The following is a 20484-nucleotide window of genomic DNA, read 5'->3' as shown; positions in this document are numbered from 1 at the left end:
AGAAGCTGGTTCAAAGACCTGTTCTTTGTTTATTGGCTGCAGTGTTAACTAATGAAGAATGAAGTGTTTGACCATTTATCTGTGCCAAGGCAATATAAAGCTTTTTCAGTATTTATTTGATACCAACTTCTATATTTTACTGTGGATCTGGGGAATGAGCTTGCATTGCCTCTTTCAGTGGCATCTCAGCTGCTCCATGGACAGGTTGCTGTGCCCTGGATTCTGCTGTCTCAGGAGTTGCAGGGAGGCTGTAGGAGGGCTGTCAGCTGTGCTTGCCTCAGTCTCTCACTGCTGAGTTCAGCTCATTCAGCAGGGCTGGAGGTTACAACAGAGGAGAATTGGGAGGATGGTTGTTAGGAGAGTTTTCTTAGGCTTTCCCGTGTGGCTTTACAAAGGTCTGTACTGTAACCCCTTCCTCAGCTGTAGTGCTCAGCTTCTGTTAGTGGGCCTCTGACTCACTGCCCCACCTTCTATTTTGACATTTGATTCCAGCTCTGATTTATTTTTCTTTTTCTCCTCTTGTGGAGTCCTTTTTTTGCAGTGAGTTCTCATAATGTCTTGCTCTTTTGATACCAGTGAAAGAAATCTGAATGCAATTTTCACTTTTTCAAGTAGAATTTCCAGACAAGACTATGCAACCTGTAATTACCTTGTGCTCCCCTATAGATCTGTATAGCTGTGTGTCCCATTGTTAGAATTGCTTTACTGATCCAGATTTCCCCCCCTCCAAGCTTCCTAGAGTTCATTTCCAGGGTGTGACCACTGTCTGGTGGAAGGATGTTGCTCTCAGATTAGCTTGTTAACCCCTACCCTTTGACATTTCATGTCTTATTCTATGGGGTTGGTTAGATTTATTCCTGTAGTTTCTTTGTTGGATTTACTGTGTTTAATTTGATTTCTAAATATTAATTTGTTTCATGTTTATGACCACCGAGAGCTTTTTATTACACAATCTACTAAAACCACAAGGTACAGCACTCAGATATGTACTGCCCTAGCATGGCATGGCCATGTTTAAGTGCCTGCAGACGTACTCCTATCGTTTTTGCCATGACTTACTCAAAATCAGTGACTAGATGAGGTTGTTTGGTCCCTGGGGTTCAGCTGCCTCTAAAATTGCCTAGTAAGCATCTATAAAGATAGCCCAGTTCCGCATATACTTTTGCATTTTGTTTTTTTTCCTCCCTGCATTTAGTGCTTTGTTTAGTCAATTATTTGTTGTTTGGCATCAGTATTTTGTGGTGCATACAAATAGAAACAATGTGTGTCCTAAAGTTTTTACATTCTGGAGATACATGATAAACAGAGAAATCCACATGCTGGGGGCTTCAGGTTTGGGATTCTTTAGTTGCTATTTAGATAGCTTTGTGCTGTTACCTTGTACATAGTTCTTTTTCTGCATTGGAAAGATGTGTCACTGAAGCCTAATTCTTGTTTTTGATATGCTGCACTGAGTAACTGCCCCTAAGAATATGTTATGATCTCAGCAGTGAAATGAGTTGCATTGTTCCTCTGTCTCTATCAGACATGGTTTGGAGCCTCCCTATGCCGAGGGACACTTGCCAGCCTGACAGCTGGACACGCTTGATAGTCACCCTCAGTCTGGCTAATGGGGCTTGTTTTCCAGATTAGGAAATCAGTTTTATCAAGAGCCCTACTTCCAAATGGGGCAATGGGTTTAAGCTTCAGGAAGAGATTGTCTGCTCCTGCATTTCACTTGGTGAGCGCTACTATGTGCAGGAGAACAAGGGATGTAATCTGAAAGGAGCTGAAATCTGACGTGGTCCTTCCTAACTTTTAGTAGAATCACTCATTTTGTCAGCGTAGAAAGCACTTAATCTGTGTAGGCTGTCTCTGACCACCTGACAGGGTTACTGGGTGCAGAGACACCTCAGATGAGCAGTGCTGCCAAAAACACAACTGTGTCTTGTTGGTTTTCTGAACAGCTCCTGTTAATCTTTTGGCTTCTTGTTCTTGCAAGGCCGGAAGGGGAAACAGTGAAGCACAAGGCTCTCTTTCTTTCTAGTTCTTTTTTTAAGTCCTCTGAGTTGTTTGAAACCATTCCTGTTGAGGTCAGTGGCAAAACTTTTCTTTTGTCATTTCAGGATTAGGCCTGCACCCTGCACCCATTTTGACAGGAGAAACCTGAGAACATATTATTGCTCTTCCTAAATGTCAAGTTTTGAAAGGGGATGAGCTGGGGGAAGGGTTGTGTATTGCTTGCCATAAACTGAATTTTTTTCTGCAGGAAGTTGCTGTTCTTCAAGGCCAAAGATAAATACTAAAATGTTAGAAATTTCCTAGGCCTTGCCTTTCAGTTATCTAATCTTGTTCGTTTCAGATTTCCTAAGACACTCTGCTATGTGCAGTGTTGTTTTAAATTGTCAGTTTCTTCGGTAACTGTTTTGACACTGACTTGCAATATGATAAAAGGGGTCAGTGTTGAAACCAGTATCACATCATTTTATGCTTGATCCAAAGTGATAATTCATTTTTTCATAGTGTTATCTGCCCATGGAATGCCATGCTACAGGACACCACACTGGAAAGGGACTCAGCTGGATAGAAAATAGTCTGCATAGTTCCATTGCAAACAATTTTAGTATTTATCCTGGATAGGATGCACATAATTATATGTGCATCCTCATAGTGTTTCAGGGCAGTAGCTTTTCCCGTAGGATCCAATATATGATACTAAAAATAGATTTAACACTCTCTTTTCATTATGGGAGAAGCAATTTCACTTTTATCTTGATGAATTACCTGCCCGGTAATCTGATCAGAGTAGATCTTCAATTAAAAATCTGCAGAGAGCCTGGGGAGCAGAAGTAGCTGTTCACCTCCCCCCTTTAATTTCATTGGTGTCACTTTGCAGTCATGTCCTTTCCCCAGTTCATTTTCTGCAGCTGCATTCCTCTGCAAGTAACAAGTCCTTTGGCTGTAAAGTCAGAATAGAGGAAGAGAAAGGCAGTGATGTCTACATCATTTTATAAAGTCATCTTGATCTTATCTCTGGCCCTTTCCGCCCAAACCCACCAAACTGTGCTGAAGTGAGTGTCTATAAATAGCCGGGCTGCTCTCGTGCAGAGATGGGCAGCGCTGAGGCAGAGGCGTGTTTGTGTGAGCAGGAGTGCTCCTGCTCTGGCCTTTCATGTCTGAGCTGGGGAGCTCTGAGGTTTTCTATAGATAGAGCCCGGCTATGACAGGAACTGCCGCTTCCAGCGGGGCAAGGTGACCTCTGCAAGTGTTTCATTTTGGTAAAAAAAAAAAAAAAAGAGGGTTTAAAAGAGGAATGGAGGAATGCACGTCTCGTGCAGAGGTGAGTGAGCCCAGCTGAGGTGAGGGAGCAGGCGGGAGCTGTGGGAGCAGAGGGAAAGCAGAGGCATTGTTTTGCTGAGAGTTGCTGTGCTGGTGGGCTGGGCAAGAGTTTGTGATGCTGAGCCTGGGGTGCATAAGGGCTCTGGCTGACCCCAGTTTAACCATAGCTGTAAATAAGCATAGCAACAGAGCTCTGAAATCTCCTCTTGCAAGTTGCTGTTTTTTGATCAGCCTCCTGGCTGACATGATATCTTCGGGCTTTTCATCCAAGGAGTCTTCCCCAGGATTTTTAGTTCTTCTCTGATTTTGGTTCAGGGCTTTGCAGAGTTCAGTAGCTGCTTTCTTCATCTCATTTTTTATTTATATGTGTTTTTTTCCAGGGAATGCAAAAGTCACTCCATGTTTCTGTCTTAAGCTGGAAAATCTCTTGCCACTTTCCCATTTTCTTCCCTGTAAAAAAATGAGCTGCAGAAATGTGTGATTTCTTTAGTGTGGTATTTGGATGCTGGTACTTTACATTTCTCTTTGATACTCAGGTGCTGGAGGTTAAAATAACTTGTGAGAGAAATATATATTTTAGTGGGTTTCCACAGAACTGGTGAATGGTGTTTGTTCTACTTGACAGATGGAGACACACAGAGTGAAAATTGCTTTATTGGGAGCTCATAAAAAGTCCATGGCAGAGTAGGAGCATGAATGCATCTTTCTGGGTTCCAGATGAGTGCCTTCAGCTCTGGCCTTGCCTGCAGGGTTGTTTCAGTGAGGGATGCTGTTTGGTCAGTCTTTGCACTCTGTTTTCTCTTGTGCTGAAGCTTCAGCTGAGATAATGTCTGAATTTTGGATTCTTTGCATAACACCGGCTCAGAGGTGGTTTAGCATTTTGTTTCTGGGTTTTGCTATGTTGTGTTCAACTTTTAGACCCTAAAGCCAATCCTAGATGCTTTATGGCTTCGTGGAGTGTATTCCTGCTACTGTGTCCTCATGTGTGAAAATGAGTGCCAGGATGCCTTTCAGTGACTGCTTCAGAGCTGTGGGGAGCTGGTGTGGGAAACAGCCATTTTTTATAGGAGCTTAGTCCTCAATTGTGTGTTTTTGTTTTATCTTTTCATTCTACTGGAAGTTCTGTGGAGTTTGGCAATTCCTGGTGTGCCTGCTTCAGGCACACTAATCTGGTGTTTGCCTGAGCACTGGCAGATATTTCTTCCACTGTGCAGGTGGCTTTGTGAAACAGACCACTGGGAGGGGATTGAGGCTTAGGATTTGCTACCCTTGGAGCAGGCCAGGGTCCAGCATTCAAGGTAGATGCTGTTCTTCTAGGAGACAGGACAGCTCTCCTCCCTTTCTATTTCCCAACACAGTGGAGTAAGATTGTAGTGGGTTCTATATCCGACAGCTCTCTTCAGGATCTGGTGGAATGTGCAGCCTGCTCTTTCCCAGCTGATTTGTGAGTAGAAGCTTCACCATGCTGGTCCAGACCCTGTGATCTCTCAGGCCAGTTTGAGGATAGCTCAGTCTAGCAAAAGAGAAGCATACATTGTCAGACGGATGTTTCTCCTTATAGTCAGTGTTTTTTTCAAAGTGGTTTTTGAGGAAGCTTTGAGCTTGGCAAGGGCCAGTGTATGTGGAACATATCAAAATCTGCAGCTGTTCCAAAAACTAAAGGGCACACATTAGAAATATATATATAGCATTTTAAAAACAAGTTTAATGCCTTGGAAAGGAGTTCTAACATGAACTAAACCCTGTGGATCAGAGTATTTATTTTGTGTGCTGTAGTAGCTTGGCTGTGTCCATTTGGTGCTGTTTGTGAATTGATTCTTATCAGCGACCTGACTGTTACAAACCTGAATTCCACTGAGACCTCTGGTATGTTAAAGCTATGTCATTTTCCTGGCACCAAGATACAGAGTAACCTGTCTTACAAGATTGTCACACCATTTGTGTCCTGTGCTTTACTGGGTATTTATCACGTTGGGCTCTCTTGGCAAGAAGTAGGTTCCTGCAACTCTCCTGGGGAGAGAAGAAGGTTTCTTGAGGTACCAAGGCATGACATAGCAATGCTTGTAGCTCCTAGGCAGTATTTACAATCAGGAATTTGGGATTGGACATCCAGCCCTGACTTTTTTGCCTTTAGTCTCTCTGAGCTGCAGTTTTTGAGATTATTTTCATGTAGCTGTTGGTATTAAAACCTGAATGAAATACATGTGGATTAAATCCATACCCCCACATATGCACAGTATATGAATGAGCATACAAGCCTGTGTATGCTGGTATGTCAGTCTAGTTATAAAGCAGTTAAAGAAAAAAAGTCAGTGTGCATAGACAGTTTTGGCACTACGGCCCTGGGAAATGGCAGCTGGCCAGAGAGTACCGAAGCAGGGCCAAGACTATCTGAAGAATACCAAATGCTGATGTTGGATATAGCTCCTTCTTTGCTCTGATTTCACTCTTCACCCCCTGGGCTTGTAGCTTGCCCCCTCTGTGCCAGGTAGATGCTGGTTACAAGCTGGAGGTAGAGACAGATATCCTGGGTGTGTTTGTGCTGGTAATCAGATTCCAATTAAATGAAAGGTGCAATTACCTGTGATTGAAATCCGACCTTGGTGAGTTTAACTGTTACACTCCCCAAATCACTGTTAGATTTGAAATGCTCATTCAGTTTTAAGTTATTTATCTTCTTTGGTATCGTGATAGTGCTGGAGACAAGGGTGAAACCTCACCACAGTGTGGGTTGTTTGTTCATGAAAGTTTTATCTTGTGAAGGCTGCTCGGTTTTGCTGAATGAATCAGTGAAACGCTTCCAGCAGAGGGCACTGAGGTTATTGGTCTCCAGCTCCAGTTGTTCCTACGCGTGTGTGCTGGGGAAGCAGCAAACGTGCCTGTCAGTAAAACCTATGGTTCACTGCTCTCTCTGATGCTTTTGTAGACTGTCATAAAAGAGGGGATGCTGATGAAACAGACCAGCTCCTTCCAGCGCTGGAAGAGACGATACTTTAAACTGCGAGGACGAACGCTCTACTATGCAAAAACTGCTAAGGTAAGGTCCTGACAGTACCTGTGAGGCCAAGGAAGTCAGTAGAGGGGCTTTGGAGGCAGATGGGTGTCAGTGGGGAGGCAGCCCTCAGCAGAGAAATGAGCTCTTTAGGCACTGGTCTTCAGGCTTTGTAGCTACTAGAAGATCCCTGCATTTTGCCTCACACTTGGGAATACTTGGTTTTGAAGTGCAGCATCATGCAGACCTGTGATACTGATTTTTCCATATTTTTTCTCCCTTTGGTGCATGTTATTAGGGAATGGACTCTAAATCAATAGAAGGAAGAGAATACAAATGAAAAGAGAAGGTGCAGTAGACAAGCAAGGCTAGAATTTATCAAATCAGAGCTGCTATGCCTCTGGTTTAGTATGCTGATAGTCAACTAGATATAAAACTGTCTCCTTTCACAAGAACAAAACCTACAGTTATCTGGTGTTCTTTTAAAATTATCCTTTAATAAAAATAAAGCCATTGTATTCACTGTCTGAAGACAGGCCAGAGTGATCTCCAGTGTGTGGAACTAGACTTCCAGGTCCTTGATGTTGTTGGGGTGCTGTGTCTTTCCTTCAAGTCATAAAAGGCTATGATATGGAGCGTGCTAGGCAGACTCCCTTTGAGTCTGCTTGCTTATACATTGGACTCAATAATTTATTGAGATTTTGATTTTTTTCTTTACAGTCCATTATTTTTGATGAGGTGGATCTGACAGATGCCAGTGTGGCAGAATCCAGCACAAAGAATGTCAACAACAGCTTCACGGTAGGACTTTTTGCATTATTTTCCGTTCTTCTTCCATCTTTTCCCCACATCCCATCTCTTTTGCAGAGCTGAAAAACACCTGAATAATCTTCACAGCATCTTTCATGAAAAATAAATAATAAGCTTACTTTTCTTTACTATATGATAACTCATATTTGTGCACATGGGAAATTACCTCAGGGAAGTACCTTAGGTTACTGTGTATTGTGCTAAGACTTGGCATTCAGGGATTTGCTTCCCTGTAAGCTAAGAGTGTTTGATAGAACCTGTTTGCACAGTGGGACAGAAAAATCAGTTCTGCTGGGGGAGTTAGAGGTGATGTTCGTGCTGGAGATCTTGCTAAAGGAATTTCGTTTTTCCCATAGGCATTAAAATATGTAAACTTCTTTCTCTGACTTTATTTGTGTGTGTCTGTGTGTGTGTTTATATATGCCTGCTATATATAGTGGAAAAGCAAAAGGAGGAACAGAGAGAAATAGCACAGAAATAACTGTGGGATTGGTTCAACATACTCGTCAGATGTGGAATGTGTGCTAAGTAGTTGCAGTCTGGAAATGCAATGGTGTCCCTGCTTCATTTTCTCCAGGCTCAGGAGCTAGGGGGAAAAATGATTGTATTTCTAAGGTGCAAGTGTTCTGCAAGCTCCAGTTTGGGGAGCACCTGGTGTGCAGAAAAAAAAGCCAGTAACATCAGCCCTGCAGGATGAGTGTTGAGCTGGTGAACAGCAGCAAACCTCCACACAGCTGCTGAGCGGGTCAACACAGAGGAGAAGGAGCCTGTGGAAAGGAAGTGTTGCTCTAAGGCAAGGTGAAGGAGGGAGCAGTCCAGGTGGAGGGAAGAATCCCTCCTGGTCCTGAAGGTGGCGACCAACATCGAGCAGTGTGCCTTGTGCTGCAGCAGGAGTGATGTGCTGCTTTAAACAGCTGCCAAAGGGCCTTTCTGTTTGCAGCTGTTTTAGCTTTGCAGTGCCTGTGTTCAGATAAAACTCCAACACCTTCCAAAGTTTGAAAACACTTTCTATATTCATAGTTGGACAGGTAGAAGGCACATCTGGGTATGGTAAGTAAATATTGATATCAGGTGAGAGTACAGAGAGAAGGTTTATGCAATGATTTGAGTAGGGAATATGTTTTCAAGACTGTGATGTTATTTACCTGTTTAATAAAGCATTTTATCCTGGATCTTTGCTTCCATTTTCTCAAATATAAATAAAGACTGATTTTTTTTTCAGGTAGGGGTACTGTAAACTGTGCTGCTTACTGTTGCAGTTGGGAGAGATCCAATATCCATCAGGAAGACTGCATTAGGGACAGGAGGGAGCAGTGTCTTTGCTCTCTCAGATTGCCCCATTTGAGTCAAATAGTGAAGAGTTATTTCCCAGACTCTGGTATCAGGCTCTGCCAGTCCCTGTCTTCCATAGCTGATAAAAGGTAAAGGTACCTTGAAATTCAAGCAGGTCCAGTTTGCACTGTCTCCAGCTGAGCAGCGTATCATGGTGCTTAGGTAAATTCAAGAAAAGTATGTTTCCTCCTTATTTCTATCTGCTCTTTCTCTCGTGGCTTCTGGAGGCACTTGACTCATTTACCTTGAAGTTTAAAACCACTTAGGAAATCAGAAGGTGGCCTAGTCCTGCTGTGGTTTGCTCTGTTACATCATTGCTCTCAGTGCTCTGGATTCGTTGCAGTCATGCAGTTTTCTGTTGGTTTTCTTTGAGACCACTCTGCTTCCCCTCTGTATCTTCCTTTCTAAAGTTCAGAGTTCTTTGATGCATTTTTTTTCTGTTTCAAATCAGTGTGTTATATGATCTGAGGTTTTTCTCCTTAAGTAAAAATATGTAGCATTTGGTAATCAGAGTTTTAGATGTTCTGGTTTTCTTTTTGAGTTTCTGTTTTCTTCAGTGGAAACTGGTAATTGTGGATTTATAAAAGAATGGTTTCTTTCTGAGAAAACTCAGCCTCTGTCCTGTGTGTTCTGCCTAATGTATAGATTCTGCAGGTCAGGTTGCCTGAATGACACCCCTAAGTTCCTGACATAAAGACAAACAACAAAAACATTAGACAAACCACTTGGAGGAACAATGTTCATCCAAAACAAAGAGGTAATAAGGACTGACCAGTCAGAAGAGCACTGTTGGAAGTGCATTGAGGAGCATGGGGAGGCAGCCTCTTGAGAGGAGAAAACCAGAGCATAAAGCCAGCAAAGGTTGTGCTGCATGGAGAGAGGAGTAAGGTTAAAAAATAGCTTCCAGTAAACCTTTTACATAGGACATGACTGACAGGTAATTTGTTTGCTCTCAGCAGGAAGGAGAGCAAGAAAAGTGAGTTTTAAGACATGGACCTCTTCCTTTTGAAGAAAGTATGTAATAACAAATTCCACTGTGGTTTGCTTGGTTGATCTTGCATAGATTTCTTCAGTAAGTGTATCCTGTTTGCAGTGGGGACAGTTTTCAGGACTGCTACCCAGAGTTAATGTATAGATGGCTATAGAATGGGCTGGAAGCACATGCCATGGGGCATTTTTGAGCTTACAGTGTTGTACTGCTCCATCCCCTGATGTGTAACAAAAAGCTTTATGTTTAGCTTTGTTCCTTTAGGTCTGGCAGTGTGGCTGCAGAGGTATTTAACAGGAGGCCTCTGGGAATAAATCTTACAGCAGCCCCATGCCAGAGCTCTCTTCTCTCATTAGGCCTCTAGGTGTGGTATTTGCTGGTTCTGTCACTTCTCTGCCATCTCTGTCCTTCAGAGTCAGGTGTCTACAAGGTAAATTCTTCTGGGATGTCTGGGCTGTGACAGGTGCTTTCCATGTATGATCCCTTGGTACGTGGTGTATAGATCTCTCCCCAGTGCCTTTTTCTAGGGTTGCTGTCTTGCACAGGGTCTTAGAGAAGATCTGCTGTGGCACAAATGCAATGATAAATGTGTTAATGTGTTGTCCTGGTAGTTCAGGACCCTTTATTTCAAAGAATGTGTTTATTTCAAACAGTGTGTGCTATTTTGTACTCCTAACAAAATAGAAATCACCAACATTGGGTGGGTGAGGTCAGAGCCTGGCCCTGATTTCTGAGCAGTGCTTTTTTAGCCATATCCTCAAAACCTCTTGTGATTTTCTAAAAAGCTGATAGATTATTTGGGATCACACTGGGTACATTGTGTCTTCCCAGTGAGACTTTAGCTCTTTCCATGAGCAGTTTTTTCTTGGACAGTGCAGTTTTGCCGTAATGTGATTTGTTAAGGTGCCCTCATGGTAAACTAGCCTGCAGTTTTGTGAGCAGCATTAAAACAAAATCTGCAATGAGGGTGAGTTCCATGCTTTAATCTGAAGTAGCATTTTCTGAAGATGATGCTGGGAAGCCTAGGTTTTACTGATCTCTGCCACAAAATGATCTGCTTTACCTGTGTCAAGGACCTGAGCCATCCATCATGCCTGTTCTCCCCTGTGATACCTAAAAGGTCTGGGGGACACCAAACACTCTCTTGCCTGTTGCTCAGATCAACACTTTGCCACCAGAGCTGTCCCCTCAAAAGTCTTTGAAAACACTTTGGATTGTCTCCTTTTGCCCAGTTTTGTAAATGCTTATGTGGTGAATAAATTCTTCCTCCTCTGACTGGTGTGTGGGCTGAAAATCTGCTCTTTTTTAAAAGGTACCAACTGAGTTAAGTCTGCTGCCTTTAGTGTAGTTGGTAGAGTTAAAAGAAGTGATTCCTTATCAGTTCATTGACCCTTTCTTGCTTTGTGGAGGATTTTTATAAAGGTAAGTATTCTTTAATACTAGTCAAAAACACCTGTGATCATCAGGAGAGGGCCTGGACAGGACATAATATCTTCCCAGGTACATATTTTGTGTTCCAATATGGTTCTCACATGGTGGTTTGGTAAATGTTTTCCAGTTATTGCTACCAAATGGTGGTGTGGACTTTCACCCTCATTCACGTAACATGAATTACAGCATTTACTTTTTATCCCATCTGATTCAGAGCTTTGAGATCCTGTAGGAGAAATATCCTCTGTGTGGACAGGGAATTTTGTGTCGTTTGGTTTCTTCTTTCTGATGCTTTGGTGAAATGGAAGCTGGTTCAGTGCATGTTTTTGAGTGCCAGGAGCCATGCTAGTGACCCCTCCTCCATAGTTAATGGCTCTTCACTGGAAGAGGTGGAGCTTGAGCTCCTGAGCTCCTGTAAACCCTTTTTTGTTGGGAAGTACCTCTCAGCTCAGCCGCAGACAGGAAGCAGCATATTATTACAGTCAGCGCCTGCCTCTCCGCTTCATTGCCGTCAGAAGGAAACTTATCCCAGCTCCTCCTTAAGCAGGCAGCTAATCAGCTTGTGGCAAGTGGTACGTAGCTCAGAGAGACTGACCACAGACGAGACTAATCCTTGCATGGCAAGCAATCTGTTTAGGTTTTTTTCTCAGGGAGTAGGCTGCTCTGGATTACTAGTGTAGAGGAAGATTGAACGTGAAAGGTAAGAGCAGGAGTGTGAGTTTTCTGGACTGAGCACTGGGAAACATGGCACCTGTGCCAGCATAACAGATATCAAAAGCTCAGGTTCTTTGGCATATGTTTGCTGCAAGCTCTTACTGTTCAGGTGTTCTCTCCTGAGTGGATTCATGTAGATGTATTCTCTAGAAGAGGAGTAAAGGGAAATGTGCCTGTGGTGCTGTTAGAAATACTGCACCCAGTTAAGAAATACTATTTATTAACTGATGATTCACCCTGACCAAGGTCCCAGGAGAGAGGAAGTATTCAGGTTAGAATAATACCTTTCTTGCAGAGCACTTGCATGACTGGAGGCAGCAGTGGTTCTGGTAGGCTGAGGAACAGGATTCAGGTGTCCCTGAATGAGAGAGTGCAGTCATCTCTGAGAAGGAGTATGGATGCCATTCTCCAGCTGTATGGAAGCCTGAGGTGTGCTACATTTTTTTTCATATTATAACCTTGTTACTTAGTACTGACTCTATTCAGCAGCAAAGTTGGTGGTTTCTGCCTTGTGACCTTTTACTTTACTGACCTCCTCTAGAATGTGTATTTTTGCTGTATTGTCCCAGGGCTTACTTGATGCTGTGGAGAAATAGCATAAATTTTCATTTCTGGGTTAGTAAACTTTCCTATAAACAGAGGGCAAAATGCTTGAGCTTGGGTAAAAAATCGAGGTGCTGACAGTCCTTCCTGATGAGAAGAGTATGTTGTTGATGTTGCAGTTCATGCACAGTGAAGTGAAAGTGCCTATGCCAGTTCATGATTTTGTGTCAAGCTGAATTATTTGTGTAGGTGCTTTTAAATTAAAATACATTCTTTCAGTAGAGAAGCAGTGAAGTCTTCTCTGAAGAGTTCAGTTTTGAAGGAAAATAGAGCTGCTGAAGCTACAGAACGTTTGCCTAGCACAGGAGCTGTGTGTCTGTAAGGCACTGTTGGAACAAGAGAAACCCAGATCAGAGGGTGGTTGTGCTGGTTTGAAATACAGACTTTGAGAAAGAGCATGTCACTTATTTTTATGAGGAGAAAGAATATAAGAACTTTTGTTGCAAACTGTTTGCAGGAAGTCATAGTTGGACTTTAAGCTTTGGCTGATAGAGATCAGGAAAATCTGCGTAGTTTGACACAGATTCCCAAAACTTCCCTGTGTGGCTTTAGCCCTCTGAAAAAAATGGAGTTGAATATGTGCTCCAGGGAGTCACTGGGCTTTCTAGCAAGGGAGAGGATTTTCCTCCCCTGCTTCCTCAACTAGAGGGTAAAGGGACCCAGAGAGAAGGCATCAGCTGGACAAAAAGAGTGATTGATCTGGAGGCATAGTGACACAGGCCAGTCCCAGGTGTCCTGAATTCTCACACAGTCATGGATTGCCCTGTTAATGTTTGGAATAGGGGAAGATTAAAAAAGAGGGACGTCTAAAGAGGATGGTTCTTTTTTCCTTGTTTTTAAACTCTTGTCTCTGAACTGGGCAAAATTGGAGCACATGCTGGAAATTCAGTTTTTGCTGGGGGTTGTTGTCTTTTCCACACCCGTGTGTGTACACATTCAGGAATTGTACACTCTTTGCTAGTGCTTGTAGTCTGTTTATATTGGCAGCTGTCAGAATTTCCTTTATAAGCAAATGAAAAGATGAGTAGAGTGGTGTATTGCCGTATCTAGAATTGCTCTGCTGGTTTTTCACCTTCGTTCATTAAGTGCAGTTCAGTCCCCATTTCCTGTCAGAACTGCTGCAGTTTCAAAATACTTTGCTATTTTAGTAGTTTGTAATCCAGACTTCAGTTTTTTCTCCTTGAGAAAAGGCCCTTTGGTAAACAGACCATTCTGAGTCACTGTTAGTCAGTGAAAATCGTACTTTAAAATCTTTTCATGTCAAGGATTTCTGGGACTCTTAATCCAGCCTCCTGTGGGAGCTGGTTATTAGTCTGCTGTCACAAAAGAAGGAAAAATCTGGAGAAAAATTACCAAAAAGAAGATAAACATGGAAGGAGAGTTAGAGAGTCTGGAAGATGTTGCTGTGGGTGGAGACATCTGGCAATTGCTACTGTACGTTACAGAGCGACTCAAAAATATGCGGGCGTTTTTGAGAGAGATGAAACCACTGTAAGAAATCGTCAGACTGAGCTTCAACTGTTTTACTGTGGGACAGGATAGACAGGGAGCTGAAAAGTGAAGGAGACTGAAGAGCTTTTGCTTTCATAGAGGGAAGTTTACAGCTTTGAAATAATGTCTGCCCTTGTGCCTGAACACTGGAAGCTTTTGTTTGATAATCTCTTTGCAACTGTCATGCTGAATTGCGGTTTCACCTACCTTCTGAGCAAGACTGCAGATTTCAGCTGCTTCTCGCCTTCCAGGTGAGGGCACAAAGGCAGAACAATGTGTGGTCATTTAAGAACATGTTCAGCTTTACATAGAAGCTGCTCTGGAAGGAAAACATTCCTTTTTATGCAGGGAGAGGCTTGCTAGCATTCCTTGCAGAAATGCTGCCTCCCTATTTCAGGTGCTTGTGATGGTGCGTGAACAGGACTTGTCTTAGCCTGGTGGCCCAGTGTGGAAAGCTCCTGGGTTCATCAAGCTGTTGAAAGCTATTAATTTCCTTTTGTGCTAGCTACCAGTTTCCGTTCAACACTGCTGAAGTTACGGAGCTGTGAGGAGCTGCTACTAACAATAAACTCTCAGTAATAGGTTATTTTCCTACCATTGGTAGGATCTTTTATTGCCCAGTGCTGTGATTTACTGGGTGCCAGCCTTGCCATGTGTGAGCCCACTGAGACAGCAGCTCTGCCCCATGAAGAACAGCTCTGTTCTTCATGGGTTTACTTCAGTTTGAGTGAGTAGGAAGCTTTCTCTGAAATATCCTTTACCTTCCTAAATGGGCTGCCCTTTCTGAACAGAGTGGTTCTGTTTAGGAACTCTTCCTGGCAGGACTGTGTCCTTTGGAAAACAGGTAAAGAGGTGCATGTGCATCTGCTGCATGAGGTGGAGGGTGTGTGGGTAATGGAGCTGTGCTAGGATTCTTTGGCACTTGGTACAGCCATTCTATCCATTCCCACTAGGTACTGCTCCATCCTTGGAGATCTCTGGGGATTAACAGGCCTGAACTACCAGGATAGTTGCTTTTTTCACCTGCTAACAGTGGCATGCTCTAGCTTTTGACATCTGTTAAGTTGTTGTTAAAGTCTTAAAATCCTCTTCTTGTCTGTGCTCCTCTTACCAATTGGCAAGAAAAGGAATGTGCCTTGTTTAGGAACAGTTTCCAGAAGCCTGTAGGAATGTGACCCTGGTATGAGAGATGATAATTTTCCCAGGGATAACGCTGGGACTGGTCTAGTTTCCCGCTGCAGCATGGGGGAGGATAGGGACTGGAGAAATCCCAGATGGAGGGTCAGTGCGAGTTGAACTTGACCTGCACACAGCATAGTGCAATATGTGCCAGTGCTAATGCTCAGAGAAGATGCACTGCTGCCCTGGCTCAGGAGGGACAGATTGCAAGGTATGTGAACCTAATAATGTAAAAATGGTCCTAAAGAGAACCACAACACATGCTGGATCTGCTTTCCTATAGAAATGAGCTGTCCTGGATTTTATAGATTGAAAATGAAGGTAAAACAGCCACATGCAGGGATAAAATAACTGATGTACTGTGAACAGAGATTTGGGCACTTAGGGTTTTGAGGAAAATCTTGTTACTGCTGTTAAAAAAAGGGGGGGAAAGGAATTTGGCATAACTGTAAGGCCAGTAATGACTTGTTTTAGTTGGTGGAAATGAGAATTTCCATAGGTGGAAGATGGTAATTTTAGCAGGAAATTAAGATCTTGCATTAATAAAAACCCACAAAACTGGTACATTTCTCGAGTGTTATGTAAAAAGCTACTTTTTCTTTCCCATATCCAGGTTTTGGGGGAAAAGAATTGGTACAGTTTAGAGAGCTCTACCTGACCTCTGCAGTGAGTTAATGGGATTGAATTTGTTGGCAAAACAGGGTGAAAGCTGAATTGCAAAATAGAATAGGGCTGTAGTCTGTGGAAGAAGGCAAGGCTTGGACCCTCATGAGTCTTTGATACTCATATTATTGCTCTCTTCCAAACTGTGGAGCCCCACTAAAGTCATACCGACTCACTGCCTAAGGCTTTGCTGGCCTGCTGCTGAGCTCCAGATTGTTTCAGAAATAGACATAATTGAGACAGGCTGGTTTGAATCTCAAATTTGTGTTTTATTCTCCCTTTTTCACAGTCTTCTTTTTTGTGTATTTGCTGAGAGAGTAGCACTTGCTAATCCACACTTAATCCATTTTGCCTGTGTGGGTTCAGTAATTGTGTTTGAAACACAGTGGATTTGCTGGTTTGTGACCCTTGCTGATGAATACAGGCGAGGTGTTTTACTGTATTCCAGTGTTCATTTCACTACTGCTCTCACTGAAACAGGAGCTGAAGTGGAAAAATGGCTGTGTCCTCATTACAGTCTCACCAGTTTTCCTTCCTGCATCTTGGGCTCTCAGGATAACAAGATCATTCTCCAGCATACAGAGCAGACATAGCAGTTAGCTACAGGTGGGGAGTGGTTTCCTTACCTTTGCCATATATGATCAAACAGAAGATTTGCAGCTTTTTAAAGTTTTTCTAGTTTCTAGGTCTCTAGAAATTCCTGTTGTCTCTGTACTCAAGTCATCAACTGTTTGGAATAGTGCAGGATCTCTTGGGGGGGGTTTATGGCTGGCCCCTTTGAATGTAAGTCTATATTGCAACAGGATATGAGTAAAAGGAAGCAGTCAGAATGAGCAGGTGTTCTCATACCCCCACATTTGGCCATTCTGAGAAATGTACACATCAGGAAAATTATATTTAGCGATGTTCAATGTCCCCCCACCCCATCTCCCCCGGCAGCATTTCTTCTGTCAGCTCTGTGATTGGGCCAGTGTGGTCTTAACTTGCTTTGCCATCTTTTGTGGTCACTGAGCTCACCAGATGTACTCTGATAACAGTCCCAGGCCATGCTTGACTACACTGTCAGTTTATTGCTGAGAACTTCCTGGGCAGCCAGAAAATGCCCCGGGTGGGCAGAGATGATAAAGTTGTCTTGGGTGGCAGCAAGACAAGAGGATGAAGCTTATTCTGCAGCTGTTGGGGAGGGGAAGGTTGCTCAGTACAACAAAGGGTGAAGTATATCAGATTTCTGTTTAAAATTTGGTCTAATATAGGAGTCTTTTTTGGACTGCCTTTTGGATCTGATTATTCACAGCTGTTCATCAGGGAAGGACATCCAGGGACATTAGTCCATTTTTAGAACATGAAATGAGGAGTTTTCTTTGGTTGGCTCTGTTGTTTGTTAACTGGCTGGATTTGAAATGTCAGTAAACTGGTATTAGTTTTGGACAGAGGAGTGTGGGTCAACATGAGAGGTGGGGGTTAACAGCTGGTAAGAGGGAATGGACCATGTGTGAGAGAGAGAGGAGATAAAGTTAAATTTTCAGTGTTAAAAGTGTCTGTGTTTGCACCAGACAGCCAATGAAGGCATGGTTATTTTCAAATACAGGTTTTTTTAGATTTAGAGTGGGCAAGCTTGAAAATTGGGAATTTCTCTAATAGACTTGAAATGACTCATGGAGGGCACATAACTACTTGCTGGGGACCTGACTACCACCCCTCCTTCTGCAAAATGTATTTCAGGGGTTTCACATGCAGTGAGAAGTTCATCATTAATCTTTATCCTCATTTGAAATGTTTTTAGCCCTTCCTGCCATTCCCATGTGTTTTTGTGGCTCTCCAGGAGTGATTAGAGGGACTGGCAGCCTTTTTTCCCCCCATGACTGTGGAGCTCTTTTTTTCTGGTCAGGATTAGATGTCAGTCATATCACCATGCAGTGAGCACTGCACACCCAGTTTCTACTAATGAGTGAAATCTAAAGAATCACACCCAGAAGTTCAGTAACATTTAGGATCAAGAAGGTTTTTAATATTTACTTTTTAGGCAGAACAAGCACTTTTAATTTGCATAATTGCTCATATCTAGATACAGTTCTGAGCTGTTTTGGGGCAGGAATGCTCAGAGTTCTGCCAATCCCGGAACAGGCCAAAAATCTGTGAGATTAAAAATAAATCTGAGGACTTTTTGTTGGTTTTTTTTTTGTTTTTTTTTTTTTTTAACTCCTAGTAAGGCAGCCCTCATCCTAACTCAGAAGCAATCAGATTGTTGTTTTTGTGCTCTCCATTTATGAGAACAAGAGGTCACTGGATGACATTACTGCTTTGTAAATTTAGAACAAATAAAAGGAAATGGTGCTTCACCTAGTGCGTCGTCATCCTGTGGAATATACTGTTCCAGGATGTTAGTCAAAAGCTGTAGCCGGAACTTAAAAAATAGCTGGACCATGCTCGTTTGTAGCCATGTTCACCAGCAGGGATAACCAAGCCTTGTGTTCCAGAGTGGTGGCTCATTGCAGCTGTAGCTGAGAGTGAGCTCCTTGACTCCTGGCTGGGAAAGGACAGCATTCCAGGGGGAAGATTGGTGGGGTTTCTTTTGAGATGACAAGAATGATTTAATTTTTGTGTGAGATGTTAAACTGATCATTGCTCTTGCCTGAACAGTGCAGTGTATGTAACAGCCTTGCCCCTCTGTCCGTATCCTTCAATACAGGGATGTCTGGAGCTGAAATAGCTGGTTCAAGGAGAGGGAGGGAGCAGTGGCAGGAGTGTGAGAGCTTCTGTTGCTCAGCTGAGTGTAGTAGCACACGTGCTGCCTGTGCAGGAAGGAGCCGCAGCTGCTGCACTACAGGGCAGGCACGAGGGGCTGATGCTCACCAGGTACCCGGGTTGGGCTGGGGGTGGATGTGCAGTGTGTGAACGGCAGAGGAAGGGGGCTGTTAACACGTTTCTGGATTCCTGATTCCTTGTTAAGATTTTTAACTCTAGTACCGCTGCATATTGATCAGGAAAACTGGTTTGGATGGTTTCCTCATTTCCCCAAATAATTGCTGCACTAGCTACATTAAAATCTTGTCTATCCTTCATAGTGAAGTCTGAGTTGTCCCAGTTTGTTCTCCTTAGGAGCAAGCTTTTTAAAGAGGTTTATTCTTTTATTTCCCATCTCTGCTGATAGCAATAAATCCAAGTGCAAATGTTGCTTTTGAACTGACTAATGGGGAATGCTCTTCATATGTTTATCCTGCACAGTTACATTTTTATTTGCAGTTTGTAGACTCTTTATTTTAATTCTGTGACTCTTTATCTGGATGATTCATGTATGAAAATCTGTTGATCTCTTTATTTATCCTCTTGTCTTATAAACTTTGACTTTGTTCTTTGAAGAGAGGGTTGTCTAACACTGAATGTGGGGATTTTTAAGATGATGCAGTAGGTGACTTAAGAAGGAATTAGCTGCTTTCTATATTGGATGTTCTATCCAATTATCCAGAAAGTCAGTACCCTCAGAAATTAATTCTTACCAAAGGAACGTCTGCATTTCTGTATTTTATGTCAGTGTTTTAAATTTCTAGTCTTCCACTGTGATTAAAAACTATGCTATAGTTTGCATTTTCCTTCTGTCCCCCCAAAAAGGCAGAAAAATAGGAAAAGAGACAGCACTGATAGGAGTGTTCTGAAGCTGTTCTTCCCCAGTGCTCCAGACGTGCCAGTGACTCAAATGAATTTGTGGTTCCTTAGAGAATGTGGCTGGTTTTACAGCCATGAAAGGTCCTTGGATGCTTCATCCTGGGATGTTTGGACTTTGTATGTGCTGCTGTTGTATGTGTGCTACTATAGATGTTCTTGGCCTTATTACCAGGAAGAAAGTGAGGCCCAGTGGTGTCTGAACAAATTAGTTAACCTTGATTTTACTTCCAGGGAAAAATCTGCTTCCTCTTAGCAGGACTCAGACATGTTCCTTGTTCTTCTGTAACTTGAAACTGATTTATGCATCAGTGTTTCATGCTCTGGAAAAAGTTTCTCTAGGGCAGCCATTCTTACATAGCAGAGTTTTTGATGGAAATAATATACACTTGCCTGCTTTCCCAAGGAAGAAGAAAGATTCCTGTGATTACCTTCTTTGGAAATAAATTTTTTCAAAGCTGGAAATGTTTAAAGAAAAGTGAGGGAAAAGAGAAGGAGTTCTTCAAAGTTTTATTTTTAAAATAGTGTAAATATTTACTTCTGTGTGCTACAGTTGATACAGATCTGGTCATTTTGTCCAAGATAGAATGCTTCAAATGCTAAAACTGTGTTTCTAATATGAATGGCCAGTCCTTTCTTTACAAAAGGATTTAGCTCTTTTCATTGCCTACTCAGTGTGTCTCTAGCACCGGTTTCTAGGTATTGGTCATGCCTCTGGGTAAGGTGCTGTTATTGCAGGGGAATCTGCAGTCTGTGAATGAAAAGAAATACAGTTTGAAAACCGAAGACATTTAAATAAAGCAGAACTTTCCAGGTGTATCTTTTTTGTTGACATTACATCCACATTTCTTGGCGGACGTTCTGAGGCACTTCAACATCAACTAAAAGTTTGGTGTTCAATTTCAGAGGCTTTTATTTTTAATCTGTGTTATGAATGATGATGAGAGAAGTAAGAAACAGACTGGAAAACCAGAATATCAGGTATTGGGATGATATATGTGGGTGTTTTAGTGTTCATTAACAAAACTTTGGCTGAATGATTGGGTCTCAGGAGATTCACACAATCCTAGTTTAGTTTAGTCCATTCTTTCAGATGTTAGGTAGAATTTGCTTGAAAACAGATGATGTAGACAATTTTTTTCATATACAATATGTACAGGAGTGCAGGAGAGTCTGGACTGCTAGAAATTTTTAGAGTTGACATAAAAGGGAGCCCTTTGATTTTTGTTAACATTGCTCCACCTTAATGCAGCTTTTCTTAAATCCAGGTCTTGCAAACACTTCAGTATTGATCTCATTTAAG

The 20484-nt window shown here is 42.5% G+C and overlaps 1 protein-coding gene across 4 annotated transcripts in view; it reads left to right on the top strand.

Annotated features, from left to right (window-relative positions):
* DGKD (diacylglycerol kinase delta) overlaps positions 1 to 20484 on the top strand; it is a 59704-nt gene that overhangs the window by 10720 nt on the left and 28500 nt on the right. For 2 of the 4 annotated variants that reach the window (XM_059479103.1, XM_059479102.1), the window contains exons 1-3: positions 3099 to 3319; positions 6245 to 6355; positions 7031 to 7111. In XM_059479103.1, the coding sequence (XP_059335086.1) occupies positions 3293 to 3319; positions 6245 to 6355; positions 7031 to 7111 (219 nt within the window). In that variant the 5' untranslated portion in view covers positions 3099 to 3292. Of the gene's footprint in view, positions 1 to 3098; positions 3320 to 6244; positions 6356 to 7030; positions 7112 to 20484 lie in introns of those variants that run through there. The other 2 variants (XM_059479104.1, XM_059479101.1) reach the window with 1 other exon arrangement.

The sequence above is a fragment of the Ammospiza nelsoni genome, chromosome 10 (genome assembly GCF_027579445.1).
Source record: "Ammospiza nelsoni isolate bAmmNel1 chromosome 10, bAmmNel1.pri, whole genome shotgun sequence".
NCBI lineage: Eukaryota > Metazoa > Chordata > Aves > Passeriformes > Passerellidae > Ammospiza > Ammospiza nelsoni.
This window is presented reverse-complemented; position numbering and strand designations above follow the sequence as displayed.